Source organism: Drosophila takahashii, chromosome 2L (genome assembly GCF_030179915.1).
Source record: "Drosophila takahashii strain IR98-3 E-12201 chromosome 2L, DtakHiC1v2, whole genome shotgun sequence".
NCBI lineage: Eukaryota > Metazoa > Arthropoda > Insecta > Diptera > Drosophilidae > Drosophila > Drosophila takahashii.
Window position 1 is genome coordinate 14,590,463 of NC_091678.1, and position 26,598 is coordinate 14,617,060.

At 39.3% G+C, this 26,598-nt stretch overlaps 2 protein-coding genes and 1 long non-coding RNA gene across 5 annotated transcripts; all 3 read right to left on the reverse strand.

Moving 5' to 3' along the window:
- LOC108056623 (putative uncharacterized protein MYH16) lies at positions 1-3,279 on the reverse strand. Its single transcript, XM_017140470.3, has 6 exons — positions 3,157-3,279; positions 1,699-1,768; positions 1,339-1,644; positions 1,138-1,283; positions 835-1,083; positions 1-771 (listed from the first exon to the last, which is right to left on the reverse strand). The coding sequence occupies exons 2-6, from the start codon at positions 1,751-1,753 to the stop codon at positions 658-660; spliced, it is 870 nt and encodes a 289-aa protein (XP_016995959.2). The 5' UTR covers positions 1,754-1,768; positions 3,157-3,279; the 3' UTR covers positions 1-657.
- Oatp30B (Organic anion transporting polypeptide 30B) lies at positions 2,885-25,870 on the reverse strand. Of its 3 annotated transcripts, XR_011417670.1 has the most exons (10): positions 25,650-25,870; positions 22,744-22,928; positions 10,452-10,686; positions 7,738-8,750; positions 6,038-6,886; positions 5,034-5,448; positions 4,821-4,972; positions 4,633-4,762; positions 3,438-4,574; positions 2,885-3,367 (listed from the first exon to the last, which is right to left on the reverse strand). XR_011417670.1 is itself a non-coding variant. In XM_017140473.3 (9 exons), the coding sequence occupies exons 3-9, from the start codon at positions 10,616-10,618 to the stop codon at positions 3,713-3,715; spliced, it is 3,588 nt and encodes a 1,195-aa protein (XP_016995962.2). In that variant the 5' UTR covers positions 10,619-10,686; positions 22,744-22,928; positions 25,650-25,870; the 3' UTR covers positions 2,885-3,712. The 3 variants fall into 3 exon arrangements, 2 of the variants coding, with proteins under 2 accessions (XP_016995962.2, XP_070067880.1); XM_017140473.3 differs by having other exon boundaries at positions 2,885-4,574; XM_070211779.1 differs by lacking the exons at positions 10,452-10,686; positions 22,744-22,928; positions 25,650-25,870 and adding an exon at positions 8,844-8,959 and having other exon boundaries at positions 2,885-4,574.
- On the reverse strand, positions 14,803-16,505 carry LOC138911880 (uncharacterized). The gene is made up of 2 exons (XR_011417515.1): positions 15,960-16,505; positions 14,803-15,651 (listed from the first exon to the last, which is right to left on the reverse strand). It is a non-coding gene; the product is annotated as an uncharacterized lncRNA (long non-coding RNA).
- Positions 25,871-26,598: the final 728 nt, after the last annotated feature.

Sequence of the window (26,598 nt, forward strand, 5' to 3'; positions counted from 1 at the left end):
CAAAAATTCCTTTTTTTCTGACTGCAAAATAGACATTTTTCGATAAGCAGCCAAACGCATATGCCGCAAGTGGGAGAGCTTGGTGATCTTAGAGGTGTCGCGCTAGTTTGTCTGGTCTAACCAACAAATGTGCAGAATAATTTACTTTGTCAATAATTTGCAACATTAGGCATTGGGCAACAAGGCCTCCGACTGCATTAAGTCATAAAAATAATTGTCATGTTTTAATGGATAGCGCGCCAAACGGACTGCAGATGGATTAGGGGCAAGTGTTGGGGGTTGGAATTGAAACCTTCATGGCTCAGAGGCCAGATCCTTTGGCAAGTGATCTGGCCACAATCCATTCGATGCCATTAACAAACATTTTAATTAATCGCCATTAGACGAGTTTCCTTTGCGCACGCTGCCCGAGAAACCAGGTTACTCTATCTCAAAAGTTTTGATTTAACGCAGCCGCGAAGCGTGTTTGTGGAACCTTAAAAGCAATCTCTGGTATGTGCACTTGTTAGGCGTAGTTGGCTCCGAATCTGGGTTAGTCTAGCAGGTCTTTTCCTTTTCTGCGTAAGTTTGGTGATCAGTTTCATCAGCTTAATGGTTATTATTTTATTTTGGTTTTTTTGGGATTTAATTTATATATCATATTTGTCATATTTTTTCCTAATCAGCAGGCTCACTTTCTTTTTCCAACTTCCCACGTATTGTTCTCTGGCAACGGGATCTCAAAAGTTCTCGCCGAAGGGCATTGCTCTCCGTTTCGACAGTTTGAATAAGCTGAAAATCAGAAATGGTAAGATATAGAAAACCAAAAAACGTATAACATATAATATAACATACGCTGTGAGTCAAAACAGCTCTCTCCATGGTTTCTGCATCGGCATCGTCATCTTTGGGCCCAGATTCACTGCTCGAGGAGCAGCGACGAGCTTTGTGATGAACACCAGGATAATCCTCCTCATATTTTGGAGGAGGATCATCATCGTTTGGTGCTGAAGATGCAAAGCTGGTCGCTCCTGCTTCTGAGTTCAGCTTCAGAGCAGCCAATTCATCTCGTAAACTTTGATTTTGCATTTCCAGTAATTCCACCTTAAAATGGGCCAACATTAATTTAACCCATTGATATTTTTTATCCCATCTTACGCTATCCAATTCAAAATCCATTTCATCGATAATGTCGTATGACTCATCCAGGGCTCTTTGAAGCTTCTCCACTTTGGCCTTCAGTTCTTGCAGTTCATTGAGATCACTTTGGGCCGATTGCCGCTTTTCTAACATCATTCGTTGTTCTAGAAATTGATAAATAGAATAGATCTCTCCAAGGAAACCACCGCTTTAACCCACCTGCATTTCGCTGATCCAAAGAGGACTTCATAACCAATCCTGTTAGTGTCTTCTGCCGCTTAAACATCTCCTCCAGGGCACGACAGCGCTTCACCTTCTCCAGGTAGGCGTCATGCAGTTTGTTGTACTTCTTCTTGTGCTGCTGCACCGTCTCCACCAGACGATCGCGCTCCTCCTCCAATTGAAAGGCCATGATCTTGGCCTCGACATTTATGGCCGCATTGGTGCTGTGGCTGGCAGAGGCACGATTCAGACGATGGCGCAGTAATATGTTCTCCTCTTCCAGCTGGGCGTTTCGAGATTTGGCTATAAAGGAGTTGTACTACGTTACGTATACGCAACGACATTGCTCATACGCACCAGCGGCCAGTTCTGCATAGAGCACCTGCATGGTAGATGTGGATCGCTTCTCCATTATTTCGCGTTTTTCCTAATTTACAGTTTTGTAAGTGAAACAATTACTCAGCGAATGAAGAATCTATTGTTGCTGAAAACACTAAAGATAAGCTATCAGCCCGTTTGAATGAATGGTTATCGCTGCCAAAGCTACTTTGTTAAATTATTCGATTATTTAACAATGTAAAAACTCGATAACTAAAGTTTTTTAAATTAAACAATAGTATAAGTACAGTCAAACTTCCATAACATGAAATAACAACAAATAACAAAGTCTAACCAAATTACGTGGTTAAGGCAAATGACTGCTACATTTTATAAATGTTTTATTTGAAAAAGAAAAACAATTTTCTGTTTTAATATTAATATTAAATATAAATAATTATATTTTTATTGCACCCATTTAATATCATAACTCTACTCATATGTAGAATACGTTAGGTTCGAGTCTTGACTACAATAAATGAGAAATGGTCACACCCTAAAACCGATTGCCATTGGCGCCCATTTAAACAACATTTCGAAAAACTAAATAAAAAAGTATTTTAAAAGTCAATGTGGGTTAAAAATAAAAACAATTATTATTTTGTCTATTACAATATTGGTTTATTTTGTTTTAGTTTTCAGGAGTCTCATTGTTTTCATTTCATACATGTCCTTATTTATTTTATTTGCAATATTTTCTCTAAGTAAAAATATGTATTCCTTAAACATACTTTTCGCATATACATAATTATAGATATATATGATTTTTGCACCCAAGTCCCACAACATTTCTTATTTGTGGTCTGTATTAAAATCGCTCTTCAGTAATGTATAAGTTATGTTGTACAAACACATATCCCGATACGAATTCTTAGCTACGCATAGGTACTTATTAACGTACAATTGTATACATATATTTATTCATATGGATGTATCTAGTTAGTGCTCGGGGAGCACTCTGCCTCCTCTCCTACTGTATGTGGCTGGCTGGTGTAAACATAGAATTAGTTGGTACTAATTAACCTAGATTGCATCACTTAGGACTACTGGGGTCTTGCACTCGGGCAGTGCGTAGGAAAACAACCGGATGAAGCGGTTGAATTCCCGTTTCAGTTGAGTTACTGATTTTATCCGCGTGTATATTTAATTGATATTTTTTAAGGCATTATCGCATTTAAAGTACATCATTCGGTTTTTAAAATCTAGGCTATACTTGCTTTTCTCGCTACGATTAAAACAGGGAATTTAGGATTTTTAGTAAAACTAGTCCAGACCTATTCTTCATTCGAACCCTTCTCTCTCTTGGATGCACAATGTGTGGCCGTGTTTGTCCACAAAGATTCTCTAAATAATGTATTGCATAAGAATTACATTCAGCGTAGTTCCTTTCTATCCGACGTTTTTTTTTTTCGTTAATTTGTTGTTTTCTATACTCACACATTGTTTCACAGCACAATTTCCATTGACAATTGTTTACATGTTCGGATTATTAAAACATTGTAATTTGCTATTCGTTTCACTTCCTCCTCGCTAACTGGTTCTCAGTCAATCGTCTCCCTTTCGAAACCGAGATTGCACATAGTCGAGCCAAAGCGAAACATTTCGAGCAGTTCGAACGCTAATCGACTTTTCACGCATCTGCGTTCCACTAAAAATACAATACAAAATATTCCTATCACAACGATCTACGCCTACCCTAAAATATGCTAGTTGCTTACTAGGATTCCTATTCTACCGCCTGGTTACATAAATATTATCTGCAAGTATTCTTCTTCGGATTCGAATTCTGGTTGAATGTTGCATATATCAAAAGATTTCTATTTTCAGATGCCTTCTACTAGGAAAGTAGATTTGAACACTCGGTTGTAAGTACAATGAGCAGCTGAGAGTTAGTCACTTCGTCGGGAAACGGAATGGAGCCGTTGCGTTAGTGCTGCTGCTGCTGCTGCTGCCTCGAACCGATAAGCCTAGCTTAAAGCTACTTCACGTAAAACTAAGCACAATTGGAGCGCTCTTCCTCTTCGTCATCGTTGTCGTTGATGAGCTCGTTCCGATCGTCATCGATCTGAATCTTGTGGTGCGACGTGTTCCGCGTGTGCTGTGGATGAGGGTGTCCTGCCAAGGAGCTGCTGGCGGGAGCAGCCTCCGGCAGCGTTTGGTAATTCAGATCCTTGGAATTGGTGCGCCGATGTCGCAGCACACTTAGACCCGTGGCACTGGTTTCCGGAGCCACCAGCCCAGCAGCGTTGTTTGCGGGAGTTCCACTGGAAATTTTGGTGTTCAAGTCCTTCGAGTTGTTGCGGGAATGACCACGAGATCCTGATCCACCGGTTTCCGTTTCATTCGAGTTCTTTAGCTTGCCCACATCCGTAACTACGTTCTTCAGGACATTCACATTCTTCTTGGGATTGTGGTGAGCATGGGGATGTCGCAGGAAGTCGGCATCGAAGCGTATGTTGTTGGGCATGTAGATTTGGTCGTAGCTGTGGTTCCGCGAATGCTTCTTGACAAAGTGACCACAGCCGGTGGTCAGCTCCTCGTCATCGTCCTCTTCGGCACAGTCCTGCGGCCTCAGCTGGTTCTGAATATAGCGAATGGGTTGGCTGGGGTTGTTCAGATCGGTCGAGTGATTGCGCGTGTGCGCCTGGAACTTCTTGAGATTCTTGTACTTGCTGCTCGCACCACTCGCATCCTGACCAGCCGCGTCCGCCGGTCCGCTGGAAGAGTTGTGATCCCGAGCAAAGCTCTTGATCATCTTCACGTCACACGAGGCGCTGCGGAAGTGTTTCTTCGACTTGGTCTGCGGCTGGTTGCAGGTGTTTGCAGGTGTCACCACATGACCGCATTTGTCGTAGCTGTAGAAAAATCAAATTTAGGGAATAATCTTACATTTCAAAAGCCATTTAAACCCACCAGTAATCCATCTGCATGGTTCGTGAATCGTTTCGGGAATGACGAAGTATTTCTGTGGGTATGATAAGCTCTCCTCCGCCTCCAACAAATGCAGTCGACGGCTCTGCGCCAGAAAGTTTTTCTTCAAATACTGCAAAACAAAATTAAATAATTAAAATCAATCAGAAATGATGTAATACCAAACTTACATTTGTCCAAGCTAATGATGGAACCGATGATTGGATCGCTTGCGTTCAAGGGCTTCATTTTCTCAAGCTGCTTGCGCCTTCGCACCAACCACCAATCCACCATAAAGATAAACAAGGCCACCAGCTTTACAGACGCACAGAGACCAACGTATCTAAAAGACATTAAAATTAAATTAGCAAAGTGTGCTATATAAAATAAAAATGTATTCATACTTGTATCGAAACTTTTCAATATCGTAAATGAGACAGCGACCGCCCTTCTCGCCGCAGGACGACTTCCACAGAAGGCAAGTAGAATCGATGAGGTTTCCAAAGAGAATGGGAGCCGGAATGTAACCAAACAGTCGAAAGATCACAAACTGCATGCCCAAAGCAAAGGAGCGCTCCTCCTCGGACACCGATCGCAGTACGATCATGAGCAGCGGCATCTGAGTGGAGGCCACCACAAAGGTCATGAAGAACAGGAGTATGAGGAACGGGAAGATGGTGCGGCACGGTGTGGCACATGGACCCGCGGTGGCCACCGGCACCACGGTCACCTCGGCGAAGTTCTCGTTGGCACTGAGCGCCTGCGCCTGGCTGCCTCCAGCGCCCCGATAAATGCTGCTCGAGATGTTGGCGTGAACACCTAAAAATATAAGTGAGACAAGAAATAAATTAGGTATTGTTCTGATATATTATTTTAAATTAATCAAATATTTATTAACTAAGTCAAATAAAATTATAAATTAAATATTTTTATTTTTGCAGTTCTAATACATTTTTAATTGATTAAATTAAATAAACGATTGTCTTATATTTAACCAGTTAAAATATATTATTTCCTTTTTAAATCCTTTGAAAATTATTCTGTTCTTATTCTGATGTATTATGTTAAATAAATAAAATATTTAAACACATTTTTAATTGATTAAATTAATGATTGTCATATATTTAACCAGTTAAAATATATTTTTCCTTTTGATATTCATTGAAAATTATTCTGTTTTTATTCTGATATATTATGTAAAATAAATAAAAGATTTATTTATTAAATGAAACACATTTATAAATTAAATATTCATATTTTAGCAGTATTAGACATTTTCATTTGATTTAATTAATCTAATGATTGTCATTTATTTAACCAGCTAAAATATATTTTTTCCATTTGAAATTCTCTAAGTATTTATGAAAATTTTTTAAAAAAGGAAATCGATGATCCGGAGTCTACTTACATGCGCAGTTGGTGTAGTTGGTGCTGGATGTGGATGAGAAGGCCGTGCAGCCGGCGTGGCAGGGACTAAAGTAGGTGAGTCCATTGTTGCCGCACACCGGTTCCACCTCGCTGGTCAGGCACTCGCAGCCAAAGTTGCAGGCCGCCGTGAGGTTCACCTGGAAGGGCTGCTCCAACGTAGATCCATGCTTATTACTAGTGTAATACGGAATCGTGGTCCCGGCCATCTTTAGGTTGTCGCAACCGAGGAAGAATAGCATCGCATAGCAGGCCAGGCAGATGACATTGGTGATCAGGACGAATTGGACGGCGCCCTTGGGCTTCAGTTGGAACCGTTTCAGGATGCAGCCGCCGAGGAAGATGCCAATGCAGGCCCCTGGAACGGCGATCGAACCGGTGAAGATGTTGGCCTGGCTCTTGCCCAGGCTGAACTGCGTCTCCAGGTACTTGGGCAGGAAGACCACGAAGCCGGAGACGATCATCAGTTCCATGCAGGCACCCAGGCAGGTTACAATGTATACTGGATTCTTCACCAGGCGCAGCATAGACTGCGGAATGTCCTTGATGTCCTTGCCGTAGCCCGTGTCCACCTTGGGCGGCGGCTGGTCCTCCTTGCTGGTCACGGCCACGATTTCCAGTTTCTTCACCTTGCCCATCTCATCCGTCGCCGCCGTGGCTCCCGAGTTGTTTGGCAGTACTGGCTGCACCACGCTGCTCTTGCGGATTTTCTTCTTTTCGCGGGCCAGAACCTTGGGGAAGGAAAAGAAGGGCACGGCCACCACCAGCAGAATGACGCCGCACAGCAGGAAACCTCCCCACCACATTCCCACCCAACGTCGGTCGCCGGGAGCTGCAATAAATCAATATGTTTAATAAAGTTGCACTTTCTTTGCGGTCTTATTAAAAATTGCTTTAGAATTTAAGGAAACATTTAATTAAAATTTAATTAATTTAAAACAAAACTTTAGTCTTTAAGAAATCAATGTTTGTAATGTCATCTAGCTTTAATGTGTTTGCAATAGAAGAATGTAGTTAAGAAAGTTACTTATGTTCATGAACTTAACAAATTGTGAGTAGCGCACTTATATATAAGTATTTTTTGTAGTTGTAGCGTTAGGAAGAAATAAAACCAAAATTAAAATTAAATTAGAAATATCTTCAGAAAATTTGTATTTGAATAGTTTTATTTGGCAGCTATTTTGTATTATTTTAATTTATTTGGTAATTTATTTGGTTTGTTTTTCTAAATCATTCCCCCAAAAAAAATCGATATGAAACGTAGATCGATTTTACATTATGTAATATCAATTTTAAATTTAAATGCGGCCAGGTAAATTTGATATGCTCTAAAAGAGTATTTCATGTTAAAACGATATGCATATTGCATAACCAGAAATTTACATGCACATATTTTGCACATCGATTTACATAATGTAATATCAATTTTAAATTGAAATGCGGTCTCGAAAAGAGTATTTCATGTAAAACCGATATGCGTATGGCATAAACAGAAATTGACATGCACATATCGATTTTACGGTGACATAAATAAAATAAAATGAAATCTATGAACAGAAAAAAAGGCTTTTATTTTAATAAAAGCTAATAAAAAAACAAACTTTAATGTTTTAGAAAAAAAATTCAAAAACTCCTCTAATTTCTGTGCCATTTTTATTGACTTAAAGTGGAAATATTACTCACTGATCGAAATGGTAGTAGATGATAGTGAGTCCATGTGGAAGGATAGCAGGTAGGCGCCGAGCAGGAATCCCACCACCGGTCCAAACGCTCCCATGCTGTACATGCAGCCGATGTACATCGAGGAGCTCTCCGTCCGCACGTGATCGTCAATGTAGGTGGTGCCCAGGGTGAAGAGCGGACTGCCGCCGCAGCCGAGGAGCAGCTGGGCGAGCACGAAGAGCAGCACGGGTCCCGTGGTGGAGGCCTTGCCCTCCAAGCAGTTGTCCTCGCGCAGCGTGTGCGGCGCCAGCGGCTGGTTAGACAGTCCGCTGGACAGGCGACCCAGGTCCATGTCCTGATTCCTGACCAAGGCACTCTTGCAAATGTTATCGCTGGTCTTGTTGACGATCGCAATGCCGGGATTGGGCTCCCCCGTGAAATGGGGCACCATGAAGACCAGCGACCCAATGCCCATGATCACCGCTCCGATGCCAATCCACACGGGAATGTGACGCCTGCTGCCCAGGTAGCTAACGAAGATCACGGTGATCACGTTGCCAATCTCGTAGCTGGAGGCTATCAGGCCGGAGTAGCTGGAGGGAATCTCGAAGCGCTTCTCGATCGTGGTGATCACCGAGTTGATGTAGCCCGAGCTGAGGGCCTGCTGCATCATCACGAGCAGCGAGAGCAGCAGCACGAAGATCTTGATGCGGGCAAATCGCTGGATTCCATACGGTCGGCAGTTGAGGATGCCGCAATCGCCCGAGCGGAACTGCTCCTCGTCGAAGTCCTCCTCCGGATCGGCCGGGCACTTGCCCGCCGACGCCTGCCGGCTGTGACACTTGACCGTCACGCTGTCCACGCCCACTGACGCTCCACCTGCTCCTGCTCCTCCGCCCAGCTGATCTCCTGCCAAGTAGGACGTGGCATGGGGCTGATTATCCTGGCCGTCAAGGGCCGCATCTATACTGCTGTCGTCGCCGCTATTCGTCTCCGAGTAGAGGCCGGTCATCTGGTACATCGATTCCTGCCGCCTGCAAGTGAGAGTGTTTCCGTGGTCAGATCAACAAGAAGGATTTGACAATAGGCGCTGAATTTGTGCATTTTTCATTGGGTTTTTGCCATACCCCAAGCCAAAACTCGTTCAAAACGTTCAATTTTAACCTAATTTCCAAAACATTTTATGACAAGCGACCTATTGGGATATTGTTGGTTCGGAATGACCGAGGGGTCCATTAATCTGATCTTCCTAGGGTCGTGAAAATATTGTAAATTAGTTTACCAATTTGCTACTAACAGTCTGTGTTAAAAACAAAACTATTTGATCCCAAAACTACTCAATGAATTGAAACAAACTACCAAAAAAATGTTTGATTAAGATTTGTTCTCTAAATTAAAGACAAAAGGATACACTTTTTCTATTTTTTATTGTTTATCGAAAACTGTTATAAAATTGTCCTTTGGCTTTAGATCTAAAGAATTTTTTAAAAGAAGAAGATGTTAGAAAGTGAAGGCTTTCTTTTGAAATGGTTGAAAAATATTTCCTTTTTAAATATTAATTATTAAGTAATAATTATTATTTAATTGAGTTCAACGTTGAAATTACTTTTATTAGTTAGAAAGATTGTTTGCTCTAAAATATCTAGATTAATCTACTTTAATAATATACTACAAAAAATGTATTTATTTAGACTATTTTTGGAAAGAAAATTGTAGAAAGTAAAGGACTTCTTTTAAAGTAGTTAAAAAACTTTTTTTATTGAATATTAATTATATAGTAATAAATATTTTTAAATTAAGTTCAACGTTGCCATTATTTTTATTAGCCAAAAAGATTGATCGCGCTAAAATATCTAGATTAATCTACTTGCATAACATACTTTCATCATACGGTTACGTTCAATGTTATATAAAAAATGGATTTGGTTCGCCTTTAGCCAGGGTATTCAGAGTTTCAACCTTGCCTTGGTATTTGGTGTCTTTTTTGTCAGCCTGTCTAAAGGCGGCCTAGAACTTGGCGATGGACGGTCCAAGGACGCCCGAGGGCGAGGACGCCGTGCCCACTCAATGTCAGGCTCTTTGGGCTGTTGGCCAACACACACTGGCCCATCCTTTTCTATCCTCCTGCTGCCCCCTCCCTCTTACTTGACTTGACTTGGCAGCTGCAACCACAAATGCTCCACTGGCTCTCCCTCTGGCGATTTTCCTAGGACCTCGACTTCCACTTCGACTACAGGACTTCCCGTTCGACGGCTCTTCCGGAGTTCCTTCGACTGGCAGTGCACGCGGATGACTGCGGTAGCTGTCGGCGAATCGAGCGACTCGCTAGTCGCTAGTCGAGCCTTCAAGCTCACGTGCTCACCCTGGACTTGTTTGTCACGCTTTCCTTTTCCTGCCTCGGTGGGCCTCCTGCCTTTGAATATTTCAAACTTGACCGACTCGTCGTAATCGACTGTTATCGATTGGTTTGGGAAGGCGCTGCAGTCTTATGAATTATTAAGCCCACAAATACCACCCACGTGCCGCTCTAAACGTGCCCAGAACTTCTGTTATATTCCACCCATCCCGAAGCTAATTATTGATATCGGCAAATAATATTTGTGTTTGTTTTGCCCCCAAGTGTCAATTTAGGTAAATTGTATTTCCCTTTCCTTGGACCGAGAGGGTGGGCTAATGTCTCCAAAATAATATAGAAAATAAAAACAAGAAACTGGCAACTGCAGCGATTTCCTCACCTGTGACCTTTGCGATTTGCCGTGCCGGCATCGTTGGCATTGTTGCTATTGCTGCTGCTGCTGGCGGTGCCTGCTCCCACATCTGCCACGCCCCCGGGGGGAGGCGGTGGATCTGATTCCTGCTCGAAGGAGGGATTCGTATACTGCTCGATGTGCTTGGCCGACATTTTGTAGCATTTAACCCACTGGCAGCGCAATCATTCACTCGGTCAATCGATCAGCTTTGAGGCATATCCTGAAAATGGAGAAATGGGATAGAAAAATACTTTAGCATGGGAGTTGACTTTCCAGAGTTCAGCGAGGTTGTTTCACGAAACTGTCATTAGGGAACACCCACACACACACATAACCCCCATGGAGTACAAGTCCCCAGTTGATGACGCCGACAATTACTTCCGGAAAAGCTCGCCCCATTGCCACACTAATTGAGCTCAAACAGAAGAGTTGCTGCAACATGCGACCAAGATGGAGCGAAAAAAATGAGGAAAAAGATAATTACGGAAGGCGGTAACCCAGCCACCACCCACCTAGCACCGCCCACTTAGCCTCCCCAGACATCCGCAGGACGAGAAGGATGTTCGCTGACGCCGTCTTCTATTAAAAGCTTGCTCTACACTCAAATACTGGTCCATGTGAGGATGGTGGCTTTATGTCCCCGTCGTTGGCTTGGCAGAGGATATCCTCATTCTGGATGCCATCGTGACACCATCCTGACGTTTTAAAGCTTGAGAAAACTAGCTCATTCAAAAGGAACAGGAATGAAATTGTGACACAAAATTGTAGGCGAAAAATATAGTATCTATCTGCAGTTTTATATAACAAAAGTAGTTTAAAACTAACAACTTTAACGCCTGTTAAATTTAAAGTAGGGTTAAAACTCTGATTTCCCAAACGATTTCTAGGTTTTAACCCTACTTTAAATTTAACAAACGGACGAGAAAACGGCCTAAGTAGGTTATTTTAACCTGCGGACATTTAGGGCCATTTTCTCGTTTGTTTGTTAAATTTAAAGTAAATTTAAAACATTGTATGGGAAATTAGAGTTCAAAGTTTCCTTTGAATTTAACAGGCGGACGAAAAAACGATCTTTTGACGATAAAAATTCTAAAATGCGTTTTTTCTGCTCGTGTAAATCAGTCACCTAAGTATTTGCCATTTCTAATCGAGGTTTTCAACAATTAGTCATTTAGAGACATTTTAAAAATGGAAAACAAAACATGAAAAAATAAAATAAAGACATAATTCGTATCAATATCCTGTGTCATCAAAGTGTTCCACATCCTTTCATTTTTTGATCCCCCAAATTTATGGCTCATCGCCTTTTAAGATAAATGCGTGACAGGACCACACAAACCATCCGTTCAAGGAAGGGCTAATGAAACTGCTATTCCCTCGTCAAGATACAAAAAAGATTCCAATGGCATCGTCATCGTCATCGCCATTGTCATCGCAATAACCATCTGGGGGTGAGAGCTAACAGTTGCTCACTTCGCCGGGTGATTTTGCTTTCATTAATATGCGATACTGCCAAGGACCAGCAGCTATAACAACAATAGAGGCGACGCCACTTGAACACGCATTTCCGAAGGGGTAAGAAAGGAAGAAATTTATCGATCGACTAGACGACGAAGCTCAAAAGAAATATGAAAATCAGCAAAAAGCTAATGCTGGTGATTGTGCTACTACTGCTACCGCTTTCCGGCTCCTCTATAAGCCTATCCCTCCGTCAATCTGAAAGCTGGGAACCCATGCGAATGGCAACTAATTGAGGATTTACTTGGGAGCTTACCCATATGGTTGGATGGACGACCGACGACCGCTTAAGTGTGATTTAGGGGCTTCCATTAGTACTACTAGGTGCTAGCTGCACATCTGGCTGCACCACTTCACCCACTGACCAGTTAATCAATTATCCTCATCCCGCCCCCTCGAATTTTCCACCCGTTGACCCACAAATACTGTCTCTTATTGCTTCCAAGTTTCATGTTCCACATTTTGAAATTTTTCTTTCTTTTTAGCTTTATGTTTTTTTCGCTATTTCCAGGGGGTTTTGGTGTCACAGATGCTGCAGCCGCTGTCCCTGGATAAAAAAGTATGATGAAAAGAGAGCAAACTCTTCTGGCCAATTGCCAAACACAAATTGTACCCTGTTCTAGTTGAGGTAGTCGTCGAATGTAGCAGGAAATGTGTTTACTCTGGAGATCAGCAAATCGAACAAGCTTTAATGATGCCACTAATTGGAGCACAATCGGAAATGTTTTCATTAATCAGATGTATCGGGGGAAATGAAAACATCGAGTGAAATATATTTCCTCTTTGCACAACAATTTATACGGTAGATGATGATTGTCACAGCCAACCATCTCGCATGAGTTGCGCAATGCGAGTTAATTAAAGGGCGACATGGCCGGGCAAATGAAGGGTATTACATAAATTGAGTTTGTACCGAATATTGACAACATTTATGAAATGTTTCATCTCGAACAGGAGAGGATGTCCAGCGGTCGAGCGGTGAAAGCGGTCACAGAAACCCATCAAATTGAGTTGAGTTCGCATTTTTCGAATATTAAACATAAGGCAGGACAACGCGATGGCAGTGACAGGTGGATTGTTGCATAAGGGATAAAGGGAGAGTTGGATTATGGAAAAAGCTTTTAAGGCCTCCCATCTTCCTCGTTTAATGGAAAAGTTACCAAACCGAATTTCACAGCAAATTAAATTTCCATACGCCAGGCAAACAAGTTCATTTTTATTCACATAGCGTCGGTGATTTAAAATCATTATTTTTATAGTGCACCTTGTGGCCTGATCTTGCTCACGCCCTTTGCGGGTTATTCCGCCCATGAAGATGCCGATCACGCACGGAGGTTCTTCCTCTCTCTCTAAGTAATCCCCCAGTATTCTCTATATCTTTGTCTCTGGGTTAGGACATTGAACCCTCACAAGACTTCTGAGAGATGGCTGATGTAATTAAATAAAGCAATAATGAAGCCCGACGACAAGTGCGAGAAAGAGGAAGATCGAGTGAGCAAGTGCCAACTGGAAGTAAGATTTATTTCGTGCGATTCTTGGCCAAAATGGTAAAGGTCAGACGGGCCGAGTTTTAGCCCGAAAGCCTGTCATAGCCAAATAAAGAAACTTGTTCAAGACAAGAGGAGATTTCGGCTTTGGGTGAGTCATTTTACTCCGTCTCTCACTTTTGTTTGCTTGTTAATTGTTCATTCACTCATTTGCCGGGCCGTTGAGTTCATTTTTAGAATCTTAATGGCTGTTTTTGAAGAACAATCAAAAGTAAATGGAAAGTGAATACAATTGCATTGCCATATTCGATTCCCGAACTGCATTTATCCGTATGCACAAGCAACTCACAGATACAGATACGCGGATACATAAGCGATCTTATGCGATTCGCAAACAGGAAGCTAAAATTTACAAAACAAGTTTTTTGAGCGCGGTTTCTTCTCTTGTTTTGTTTTGTTTCGCTTTGTTTTTATGTTTTTCTGCTGTTTTTTTTTGCCTTGCCGATTTCTGTGCTAGTAGATAAAAAGATACTTTCACGTGGAGTGTCAATTCCCCAGAGTACAGAACGCGCACAAAACACTTGAATCGTTAGTAACTAATTACGGAAAAATTATTTCTTTGCTGATACGAGTGCAAAGAGATGTTGCTTAGTTGTTATACATATATGTGTTTCCTGATAAGAGTCTCTATATACTTACTGCTAAAGATTTCCTTCACAGAAATGGAACAAAGACAAAAGACGAACAACAGACAAATGGGAATTTTTGCTTTTTATACCCTTGTAGAGGGTATTATAATTTCAGTCAGATGTTTGCAACGCAGTGAAGGAGACGTTTCCGACCACATAAAGTATATATATTCTTGATCAGCACCAATAGCCGAGTCTATCTAGCCATGTCCGTCTGTCCGTCTGTCCGTCTGTCCGTTTCTATGCGAACTAGTCTCTCAGTTTTAAAGCTATCGCGATGAAACTTTCCCGAAAGCCTTCTTTCTATTGCAGGTAGTACATATGTCGGAGCCAGCCGAATCGGACCACTATATCTTAAGGCTCCCAAACAAATATAAGAAAATTCATTGTAACTTTGTAGGAAGTAGGCGTTTTGATTCTTGACTACTTAAAAACAAAATTGAAATAAATCGAAACGCTGCACCGAGTGAGTATTCTTTTATCTACAAGGGTATATAAGCTTCGGCTGGCCGAAGGTAGCTTCCTTTCTTGTTTAGTCTCAAGTAATTATGAAGAAACACTATGAAAACAGTGCGATAAAAGTGCGGACATCTATCTGGGAACAAACAATTAGATTTCCCATGCCACAAAAACTTCTTAAGGTTGATAAAAACGGCACAGCGATCTTATGACGCTCCAGTTTATTTACGCAGCTGTTTTGTGGTATAATTCTAATCAGATTATTTTCAAGGCGAAGCACTTCTAGGTTAATTTTACTAATATGGAACTGGATCCACAAACATAATATACTTTAAAAGCAAATAAAGTTGATAACAATATTTATTTCCATTCAATTACAGAAAATATGTTCATCAAAATTGAGGTTTCAAAATATCATTTGAATACTGAAATAACTCAATTAGAAAACCACTGTCAGGGAGATAACATCCCCTAATACATAACGAGGGCCTGGCCTCAGACCAGAAACTTTTAGAGATAAGGTGTCTTCCAATTGCAATATATAAGTCAGAACTTGTGGATGCGAGATTATTAATTTGCTTGACCCTCCGACCTACATTCATGCACTTTACGTAATAAAGTTTTGTTTAAAATTCTCATTTCATGGTGGGATATTTTGATGTTCCTCCAGAATCTCCTCTATTACACTTCCAGAACCTCCTCCAGAACTTCCTCCAGGTCTTCGTTTCGGTGTCCTCCTCGGTGTTCTTTCCGGGTTTCCTTCCTTTTTTCCTCCCATTTTTACTCCCTGTTTTTCTCCTCCTTTTCCTTCTTTTTTTCCTCCTTGCTTTCCTCCAAGCTTTAACTTCTCGTATTCCCAATTTTCCTGGCAGTCCTGACTTTTTTGGTAGACCTGGTAATACCTGAGGCTTTATAGGATCAAGGTGACCAGTTGGGAGGCAAAGGAGGAAAGTAGGGTGCCATTGCAAGCCTGGCCCACAATTCGGTTGTAGACTCATTATTTCACTCGTCTTTACTTGCGACTGAGTTGAACTATATTATTCATTTATATGCCGCATTAAGTGAAATAATTCGATTAGTTTCAGATTTCGAATATACTTGAAAAAGAACTTGCCATAGCATTAAATGTCATATTGAAAATTGAATACCTGGATATTTAAAATTTTATAAATCACAAATTTATCACTACACAAAACAAAGATCGCTATAGTCATGTTCCAGGACTATCAGATACCCAGTACTTTTCGTTAAAAGTTTTTGTTTTAATTTAAATATGAATTATTCAAGTTTTCAAATCAAAAATCAAGCTCGTATTCCATTAATGGATATGTTATACATACTTGTGCAATCCTAACTCTTAAAGGTTTCAAAGAAAAGGCTTCATTAGAGCATCACATTTCTCCAAATGTCTCTTTGTTCCCGACTTTTCGAAGTGATATGGCAACCATTCAACGGGTTCTTTTGGGCCACTCGAATGCAACTCTCAAGTTTCCTAAGCCCCACAGGCTTAGCTTCGTATGCCCCCACTTTTGAGCACTCGTTGGTGCAACTCGAATGCGTTTCGTGTAATTATTTGGCTTTTGGAATTCGACAAACTCGTTTTAAGCTTTTTGTTTTAAATTACTTCGCATTGGGTTCGGTTCGGATCGGTTTGCTGGTGTTTGGCTTGCTTTTAAACCAAATGAAAGGGGCTTCCGTGAAGTATTTGAGCCACCCACCCAGTTGACTTGCCAAGCACAACAAAACACCCAAATCGGTGTGAGTTAGATGGAGTGGATCGGATTACAGGCCAGCAAAAGAGATTCACCAGTAACGGAGTGGAGTGGAGTGGCAAATAATCCTCTTAGTCAGCTCAGTTCAGTTGAGTTTTGGCACGGAGAGTGAGTTTCAATGGAACGGGGCACTGTATCACTGCATTACCGAACTGGGGCTGAGACTACGACACACTTGCTATTGTTGCTGCAGCTCTTAATTGCACAAGTCGCCAAAAGTCACATGTCACCGAGCGAGATGTACCAAGTGTGGCGCGGGAAATTGTGCATTAATTTATTGCCCAAGATCTCATCCCATCGCGAGTGCCTCATAAGGTGGCCCCCAGCTGAATCATCGTCCCACTCCATCATATCGCCCGGAAAGTTCGCTGATCTGGCCGCTTTGTCCCCATACAGAAAGTGCTGACCTCGATTATCAGCCAGAGTACAGTTTGGCCTCTCTCACAGTAATTGATCGATTCACGATCCGGTCAAGACCCAGACTCAGGCTCCAACAAAGACCGATTCTTTTTTATAATTACGTTCCGGCCATTTATTGCACAAAGCAAAAAAAAAATGTCAATCAAAATAAGATTAATTTATGAAATTCTTCAAAAGATATTTTACAGATTTGTCAAAACAATTACCTTTCCATAATTATTGATAAATTAAATATAATAATTTATAATATTTTTAAAATTATTTTTAAGCATTGAACCATTCCTAACTCAGTAAATATTATTAACTAAATAATGTTAGCTTCGATCATCAAATCATTGATATTTTCTCTGTGTGCTTCTTGTCTTGGACATTTCAGCACTGAATGACAGCATTTCAAGTGGGTGTGTTTCTGCAAACCGGTATCTGAATCGCTGGGTACATAAACACATAGATCTGCATCGCATTGGTCATTGGTACCCGTTCGACCGGCTGTGAAGGCCGTATCAAGAAAAGTGGTACCAACTCGAGCAGAGTGACACAGATAAATCCCAAGAATTAACTAAGCCAGATAAGAATGTTACTTAACCGTTTCTTGACATTACAGTAGCCAAAATGCCTCAACCTTGGGATCAATCGGGGAATAAAAGAATTGCCTTGAAGGCCAGCTGAAGAAACATAGATATAACACTGACTTCATTCTTTTGGTTACCGCTGCAGTTTGACGTCACAGGCGCTTGGATAATAATTCAAATTCGCAACAAAACACAATATTCGAGACAGAAAAAGGTTCACTTGTTTATTCAGCTAAACTTTCTGCAGCTGATAAAACAAAAGACACTTGCCTGGGAAACGGGAAGCAACGATGTGGTAAAAGGGGGGAGGTGTTCGGGAGAAAGGAAATGAATATATGGCTCTGGGAAGCCAGAAGCAAACAAAAACAGTTATTAAGCCAACATTTGGCTGAAATCATTTCACGTACCAGTTCCCAAAGCTTGGCCATATTCCTTTATAGTCGTATATCTGCTTGTGTTTGCATCTCGGGGGCATTTGACGCATGTTTGGGAATTATAAAGATGCAGAATAATTAAAATATAAACAATGGGAGCCACAACAGGAGCCATGCGTCAATATATCAGAGATAAGCAAGCTGCATTGCCTGAATATAATATGCCCATCCATCTTTATGACTAAATGAGCAGTAAAACCCAGGAAAACGGCTACACTCAAAATAAAATTAACCCTAAAGTTAAGGAAATCGCCCTACTTTTGTCTTCAAGACAAGCTCGCCCTAAATTTTAGGGTCACATTTTTCTATATTTTTGATTTTTTTTGACGTCATATTTCTAAATTTTAGGGTAATTTTACTAAATTTAAGGGCAAAAATTTCTAAAAAGTAGGAAATTTTCCTAAAAAATAGAAATTAAAAACAAAACAAAATAACATGTTCAATCATGATTTTTTTTTGTATATACGTTTATATTATGTACACCTCCCTATATACATATGCAGGCGTTGTGTGTCTTGTATATTGTGAATGTTAAATGTTATGTATTTATTATTATGTATTTGCGCTTGGATTTCTTATCTAACCAAAGCCAAATGTTGCTGTAAATGTGGACTACGGGACTGCGGAAGATTGGGAATGTAGAAATTATGATTAGTTAATATTTTATCTTCATGAAAAAAACTTACATTTTTACTTGTCCGTCGGTGAGAATCGAACCCGGGTCTCCCGCGCGAAGAGCGAACGGCCTACATACTGGGCCATTGTAGCACTTAAATTTGCTGTGGCAAACCGAGCATTGTATGTAAAGGGTCAAGCGGAGAATACATTTGAAAACTAATTGCATAATTTTGACCATTCGCGTTTTACTTATTTACATACATATATACTTATGTATATATTTATGCTATCGCAATTTATATTTTGTGTAGTATATAGTAAATAGCTAAATATAAACCAAATTAATTTCGGTTTACCGCTTGCCATCAATAAAAAAAAGGAATAAAAAAAAGAGTCAAAAAACAAATTTAAAAAAAAACTTTTAAAAAAAATATAAAAAAACAAAAAAAAGTAAAAATAGTTTGCTCTGGGACTCGAACCAGGGTCGATTCGATTTCTAACCGAGCGCTTTAACCGTCTGCGCTACGAGTACAGCCGCCCGGGAGCTGACAAGTTCTGGCATTGAACATTTTGGTGTGCCAGAGCATGTGAAAACAACTATTTCTATTTTTTAGAAAAACTTTCTAATTTTTAGAAAATGTTTCTATTATTTAGGGTTAGCTTAATTTTAGGGTTAGGGCACTCATTTTTAGAAAAAGTGTTGCCAAAATATTTTATTAGTTTCGTTTGCCTTTCTATTTTTCAGAAAATTATTTCTAATTTTAAGGGCATTTTTTCTAGATTTTAGGGTGATTTTAGTTCATGGTAACCATTTTCTACATTTAAGAAATACTTCCTGGATTTAAGGAAAACTTTCTTGACTTAAGAAAAATTTCCTTAGATTTAGAAATAACTTTCTTGTATTTAGAAAAAATAAATTTTAATGGCGATTTTCTAAAATTTAGGGTTAAATTTATTTTGAGTGTACAGTGATTTCGGTTATATAAAGAAGGTATCAAAAGTTGTAATTATTTATCAGTTGTTATATTTAAGTGAATTAAAAATTAACAAAAATATGTATATTGCAGTAGATAAGTTCCGTTCGAAAAGTATCTCAATGTAATAAAAGGGCTGTTGACTTAAATAAATGTTTTGTATTGCCCACAAATTGGAAACTCTAGGACTACATTAGTGTGGAACATAATCCAAATAAAACGTATTGATTTTCTGTCTAGGAAATATTGCGCAATCAGGAACCACAGTGCATTACGGTCAAAATATGATAAAAATGTGTGTGTTGGTGTATCTTAGTTTATTGGAAGGAAAGTAGGCGGCTGTGTGGGGCCGTCAAAAGCATTCATAAAATGTACAAAACGTCCGATCGACTTGAACCCATCGAACAAACGAAAATAACTCATACGCCGTGGTGGTTTCCGGAGGGACGTAACTGAGGGGGTGGCCACCAGAAAATGCCGTGGGAGGAGCGACTTGGCAACGCGCTGTGTGCTCGAAGATTAAAAATAAGTTTTACCACAGAAAATGCAAACACTACAAACAATCACGGCCACGTCGTCTGCTCTATGTTTACCCGAGATTCAAAACGAGAAGCAAATAGGCGACGAGCTGATAATGAAGACAAATCAACAGAACACACACCACACAGATCGGAACCGTTTACAGATTGGATAGATCGGATTAAATTATGCTCGACCTCCGCCCAGCAGCTCATCACTTGCCCCAAAAGAGCTTTACATTTGTTTGTTTGTTTTTCCGCCTGTTTGTTTAGCTTCTTCTCGGCGGGACTTAATCTAGGGGGCGGGATTAGCCAAGGGGCAAAAGAAAAATCTGGGGAGAGAGAATTCTTTAGAAGAACCCAAACAAAGAAATGGGAACAGCATAACTTTTGATCTCTGAATATGTATAGCTTCTAAGGTGTATACTTAATTTCGGCCAAAAAGCCATCAAAAAGTCGGTTTTCGAATTTATAAATAAAATAGAAAGTATACAGGGCTCAGCCCAAAATTAAAATTCAACTCGCATGGGCAGAAGCACCATAAATTCATGATTAAAAATCCAAACTTTAAAAGCCATTGTTTAGAAATGAAAAAACAAAAATGCAGGAAAAGTGGAGAGGTGTATATTAGGGGTAAACTTTAATTTGCGTGTGCAGGCAGGGCAAAAACACAGATTGGAACTGACCCAAAAACGCCAACATGCGACACAGTCAGACTAATCAAAAAATTACAACAGGAAAAGTTGAAAAATACACACGAAAAATTAAATAAATAGGTGAATGGGTGAACAAGTGAACGAGTGAGTGAATGAATGAATGAATGGGTGGCCCTAAACCTCTGTTCAAAGCAATTTGTGCGCAGTCGAGGAAGAGAAAAAACTAAAGCAAACAAAAAACACCCATTTGTTGTAGCTTTTTCTCTTACTGATTTTTGGTGAATTTACTAAAATGGTTATCATTGTTGTTATTGTGTTCGCCGAGACACAACAAAAATTTGTATAATTTCTGATCGCTGTTGTTGCTGGCTTTGTTTTAAAAACGCGCTTTCTCCGCCTGAGAATGAGAAATGAAAACAAAAGTCAATGACGAATTTGAGAAATTTCGTGCCTTTTTTTTGTTGTCTAGAAACCCTAAAACCGGAATTAGTTGCCGTGACTCTTTCTTCCAAATAGAGCAGTTCCCAAAAAAAACAAAAACAATTATAATACTAAAGTATTTTAACACATCTGGACACATTTATTCCTGAAAACGAAATAGCTGGGACGTAAACATTTTGCCAACTTATTTGTTGAATACTTTGTGTGTTCGTTTTTTATGACTTTTTAATTGCTACTCTGAGATGGAAACTTTAAGTGCTTCCAGTAAACAATAATGGGCACATTGAGGGAAATTTACACTCTCAGAAGTCTGCCTAAATAAACATTCTTAATCAATGGAAGCGGGGTAGTTGTGGCTATTAGTAAACTCGAACTTCTTCATAAAGTTTTTTGCCGACGTTGTGGAAAAAGTTAATTAATATTTACGTTTCCTTGATTCCAGAAAAGTACCCATTCCCTTCCCTTTCGTTCCACACAAAACTAATCAGTTTTCAAGTACCTTTATGATGTAACTAATGCTCAACGCGACTGCCAGATTATGAAAACATTTCCGCCGATGACTATTAAATGAAACTGTATTCAATGCTCGCTTAAAGGCGTAATTAGACAATATGTGAAAACTCATTCAGCGCTTGCACAAAAGGCAAAGCAAAAGCAAAGCCAAAGGCGAAAGCATTTCACTGACGAAGATAAATAAAATATAGACATAAAACCAACTGCATGGTGAATTGAACAGAGGCTATAAACGAATAAAACGATTTAGATGGGGATTGGGAAACGAAATGAAAAGTTTTAACGACTGTGGAAATTAATACACAAGACGGCAGCTGCAGAACCGCCTGAAAAAGCTATGCATTTCTTATGGTTAAAGAGTTTAAAAGAATTATAATTATTCTTGAAAGTTGTGTAAAATGAGAAGGAAAGAAAACCCATTATCATATTAACTTTTATAAGAAGGTAATTTGTAATGAAATTTTTTAAAAATCTCTCATTATAAAAAGAAATTATTGCCAACTCTTGAATCCAGGATTTATGTTGCATATTTCTTGAATACTACATTTCCCTTAAATATTTCTCCGAGTGGGGAGAATTTGGGGGATAATCCTAGATAGACAGGTACAGCATTTGCAAGGTCTTAAGCTTCATAAGACTCTTGGTATCATGTGATGTTTCTAACCAAAAGGAACTTTTCACAGAAAGAGCATACAAATCGTATCGCAAATCGAAAGGAATGGGATCTAAGGTTCGGATCCGATTTTCGGCTAAGGTTGAATGCCCTCGTGGGCAAAGTTTGACTACTAGGAAGTCCTTAAGTCGTACCAATCGCTGACGTAGCAATCGATTTTCCCACATTTTCAGTCAGTCGAAAAAGTTATCCCTCCGCAAGTTCCCTTCTCGTGTTCCCTCGAATCGAACTGCAGTTTCAGCTGTTGAAGCTTTGTTTCTGGCGACTTTGATTGATATTGTGTGACACACTCGGAGCGATTTGATTTCAATTTTCGTCACCGTAGCTCTTACATTTCAGGGGTTTTTCGGTGAAAAAGAAGTCACGTAATATCCCGCCATCTGGCCATCATTGCAATAATACTAACAACTTGATTTCGCAGGCCATGTGTGCGTGTGGGAAGTTCGCAGAGCAGCTGGCAAAACCCGTTGACATGTTTTCGAAAAAACGATAACAATGGCAAAATCAAAACAAATCGGTTTTTGAGGACTCACCTTCAACTATCAGCTTTCCTTGCGTTTCCTCCTTGCTTTCAATTTTCACTGCGACTTTTCATTCAATTTTTGACTGTTCATTGAGATTCTTTCGCACATTCATTTGCCGATTTATTTGTAAACACACAAATCAAAGAGATTCCTCTAATTATTTAGCAGCATTTAAATTGCACATTTTTGTTTTGCTGAAAATGATTTGATAAATTCTTTTACTTATTGAACAATAACAATAGCGGACTGTTTGTCTCTTCCAAGGAGAGAGAAAAAGAGAGCAAGTCGAGCGGGACGAATGGAGAGCGGGCTGTTCAACCGGTTTTGGGGCTTATTAATCGAGAGAAAAAAGGCAGCAGCACAAACACCGTTAGAAAGAGAGCGCAACGTGATCGCTCGATTATGTTGATTCCCCAATGTTGATAGTTTTTTTATCCGACTCTTTTTGTTACGTGCAAAGATTTGGCAAGAAATCCCAGCTAATTGGGGCTACCAACAGCAAAAGGCAAAGAAAGAGAGAAGAGATGGGGAGCAGAGAAGAGAAGAGAGCGCCAGCCAAGCGCAAGAAATGGAACAACACATACAAATATTGGAATTACACATCAAGGTGTAAACGCAGGGTAAATCGTTTAAAAACAAACCAAACGAAACAAGTATTAAGTATCAAGTATCTTTGTAAACTACACTCAAAAATATTTACATGATGATTCCCAAAATCTCCAGTATGCTACATACTGAAACAAGATAAAGTATCTTTGTAAACTACATTCAAAAATATCTATAAGATGATTCCCACAATCTTTAACAATAATCAGTATGCTACATTTTACCATACCTTAGGAACAAGTTCCGAACAACCTTCTAAAAATCCTACTTTTTTCAGTAATTAAATCTGAAAACTCATGAGCTGTTTTTTGTATAATTTAAGTATGTCATTACACTATGACACCATCAAACTAATCTTATAGTAAACAGCAAAAACTAATTTGAATTTAATGTGTCTAACATATTTTTTTGATATTTAGCAGCGATCGTAAATAAGTGTTATTTGACACTATTATTTTTAAAAGACTAGCAATGCTATTTAAAAGATTATTTTACTTCGTTAAAAAACATAAATAGCCATATAAAAAAAACACTTCAAAAATAAGTTCAAACAAGATTAAGCCAGGCATATTTTAAATTTAATTATTGTTTTTGTCCAGATTTTAATAGTATATTTTCCTAGGAAATTGCAATATCTCACACAATGAATATCTTCTGCTATGAACCAAGTATGCCATTTGGCGTATTCAGTCTTTCGCATAAACACATTTTTAACAATACAATTTCTTTGAAAACCATTAAATAAATTCTCGGTAAATTTATTTAGTTTTAGTTAGTATTAGTTTTCTTCGCTTTTGTAATACCTCAATCTAATGGGAAATTAGCGTTTCTAATAGCCGTGACAGATATTTACAGGAAATGTAATCAAAACTTTTATTCGGATGAAAACACTTGTGCAGTTCGTACTTTGCTTCATTTAAGCGTTTTTTTTTAATTTCCAATACGTCCCATAGAAAGTGGCATTTCTTTGTTGAACTAATTTTGATGCCAAGCTTGTCACACTCTTTTTTATAATAGCTCTGATAAATCCAGAGAAAAACCCGTTTTCCTTAATTTTTGGGTATCAACAGTTAATTTCGAACGTGTCTGAATCATTCTCGAGACTTGAAGTACAGAAACGTACAGAATGTCATTGATCATTTATCGGCAACCAATAGAAATACGATTTTTCCATTAGCACCGGTCTGCAAAATCATTCGCCTTTTGTCAAAAATCACACAACCTATAGATATAAAAGAATTGTAAGCATGTGCGAGTACTATATATACCAACTTGTACACATGTGTCAATTGTACATACTTAGCGTGCGTTTTTATTTTTTTCCTTGCTTATGAGTTGCTTTGGTCTGGCAATGAACGATTATGCAAAAATAAATCAATTGAAAAGCAACAACGAAAAAAACGCAAGAAAACGCCACAAAGGAAAACTCTGTGGGGGAGCGAGCGAAGAGAGCGAGTGGGAGGGGAAAAAGGGAATCTGTAACAAGTGCCTTCAAAAGGAAAACAGGGTGTCTCAATATAAAGAAAACCCATCCAACACCTTGATAATTTTCACACTCATTTTCTTTGGCATTGGAATTTTCCTAAAATAAGAGAATGAAAATGCTCTAAAAAGGCATTTACGTGGAAAACTAACTACAAAAAGGAAATAAAATTCGATTTACGAAAAACATTCTAAATCGTCTATATTTCTAAAAACTTGTTCGGATATTTCCCATTTATGCAGAGCAAAATATTATCTAAAATGAATAACTTTAAAATGTAATGTTGTATACATAAAAGGTTAAACTTTCTAAATCATAATTTAGATTCAACACACTATATCACATTTTCGATTTAACTTTTCTAATGACATTATACAATTTATTCATTGTCTATTTGATCTATAAATTAGTTTTTCGCACTAAAAGGCTCTTTTGCACATTTGAATAGTTTATTTATTGCATTATGAAAGAACAACAAATAGTTTACCACACAGAAAGAGGGAGAAAATAAAAGAGAGAGAGCAACCCTGTAAGCCCCACTCACACACACACCTTTACCTGGTGGTTATGCAGAGCGAGACGAGACGAGTCTGGGCCGCAGGAGGTCGAAAAGGGACAGGAGAGGATGGGGAGACAAAGAGACAGACGGACGGAGCGACAGCAACATAAGAAGACGAGACAGAACAGATGTCCGCACGCACACACAGGTGAGGAGCAAAACACCAGGGCAAATAAGAGATTTCAGAGCAGACTTATCACTCTTTTCAAACTCGTATTCCTCAAGGACCCTTCGCACTCTTATCACTTCTTTGTTTGGGTTACTGACCCGTAATTGCACGTTATTTATGTTTGATCACACCCACACACACGCCCGCCGGAGCGATGCTTTTCGCGAAAGTATAGCAAATCAATTCAACGCTTTTCCGTTTGGCTGCCACAAGAAAACAAAAAGGTGGCTCAATAACTCCGACGCGAATCCCGTTTAATTCAATCTTAGCCGTCCGTCAAATTTTTACCATCCGACGATTTTGGATTTCAAAAGACGAATGGTGATAAAAACGAATGGGGAAAGACAGAGCGAATGTGCGCTCTCAGTTTAGAGGTGGAAGAAATACCGATATATCGGCACTTGACGCAGCCTCCAATGTAATTATTTAAAAAATGTACAATAAAAAAGTTTCGGTGGTAAGAATTCAAATAAATAAATAAACAGTATTCGGGGGTTTTTAAGTTGTAAAACTTACCAGTGAACGGAGTATCAAGTCGGAGATTTCTTTTCAACTTTCATCACTATCTCAGCCTTAGCTTTGACACAAACCAAGTTTTAGCCTACACTCAAACCCTCTGGAAACGGCGCACTAATAGATAGATTCCACTGGCACGTATTTAAACATTTATCCCTGGTCTCTTACACTAAAGTTTGGAACCAAAATAAGTATTGAGTTTTTTTTTAAATTGTAGCATATCACGAATGATTCTAACAGCAACTAAAGATGATGGGTGGTAGCTTCAAGTAAGGAACGCCCTGGTTCCGGCTCTTATTTCGTCGGTAAAAGCGGTGAGTTTCCAATTTAATCCACTTGCTCGCTCCACTGTTTTTTTTTCATTGCTTATTTTAGGATTTACTATTTGTATACATTTATATTAATTTTTTTACTTGGTGGGTTTATAAATTTGTGTTTGCATTTTTGCATTTAAATTTAATTTTTGATAAAAAAAACAAAATGTTTTTACTTTTAGTTTCAAGTTTCGTCTTTGGTTCTGTTAAGCGCTAA

Bases quoted from the DNA above. Each gene is read 5' to 3' on its own strand.
- LOC108056623 (XM_017140470.3), bottom strand. From the start codon at position 1,753: ATGGAGAAGCGATCCACATCTACCATGCAGGTGCTCTATGCAGAACTG. The intron at 1,284-1,338 runs GTGGGTTAAAGC...ATCAATTTCTAG, and splicing joins TTTGGATCAGCGAAATGCAG to AACAACGAATGATGTTAGAA. The intron at 1,084-1,137 runs GTAAGATGGGAT...GCCCATTTTAAG, and splicing joins TGGATTTTGAATTGGATAGC to GTGGAATTACTGGAAATGCA.
- Oatp30B (XM_017140473.3), bottom strand. From the start codon at position 10,618: ATGTCGGCCAAGCACATCGAGCAGTATACGAATCCCTCCTTCGAGCAG. The intron at 4,763-4,820 runs GTAAGTTTGGTA...TTTGTTTTGCAG, and splicing joins CATCATTAGCTTGGACAAAT to TATTTGAAGAAAAACTTTCT. The intron at 4,575-4,632 runs GTGGGTTTAAAT...ATTTTTCTACAG, and splicing joins ACCATGCAGATGGATTACTG to CTACGACAAATGCGGTCATG.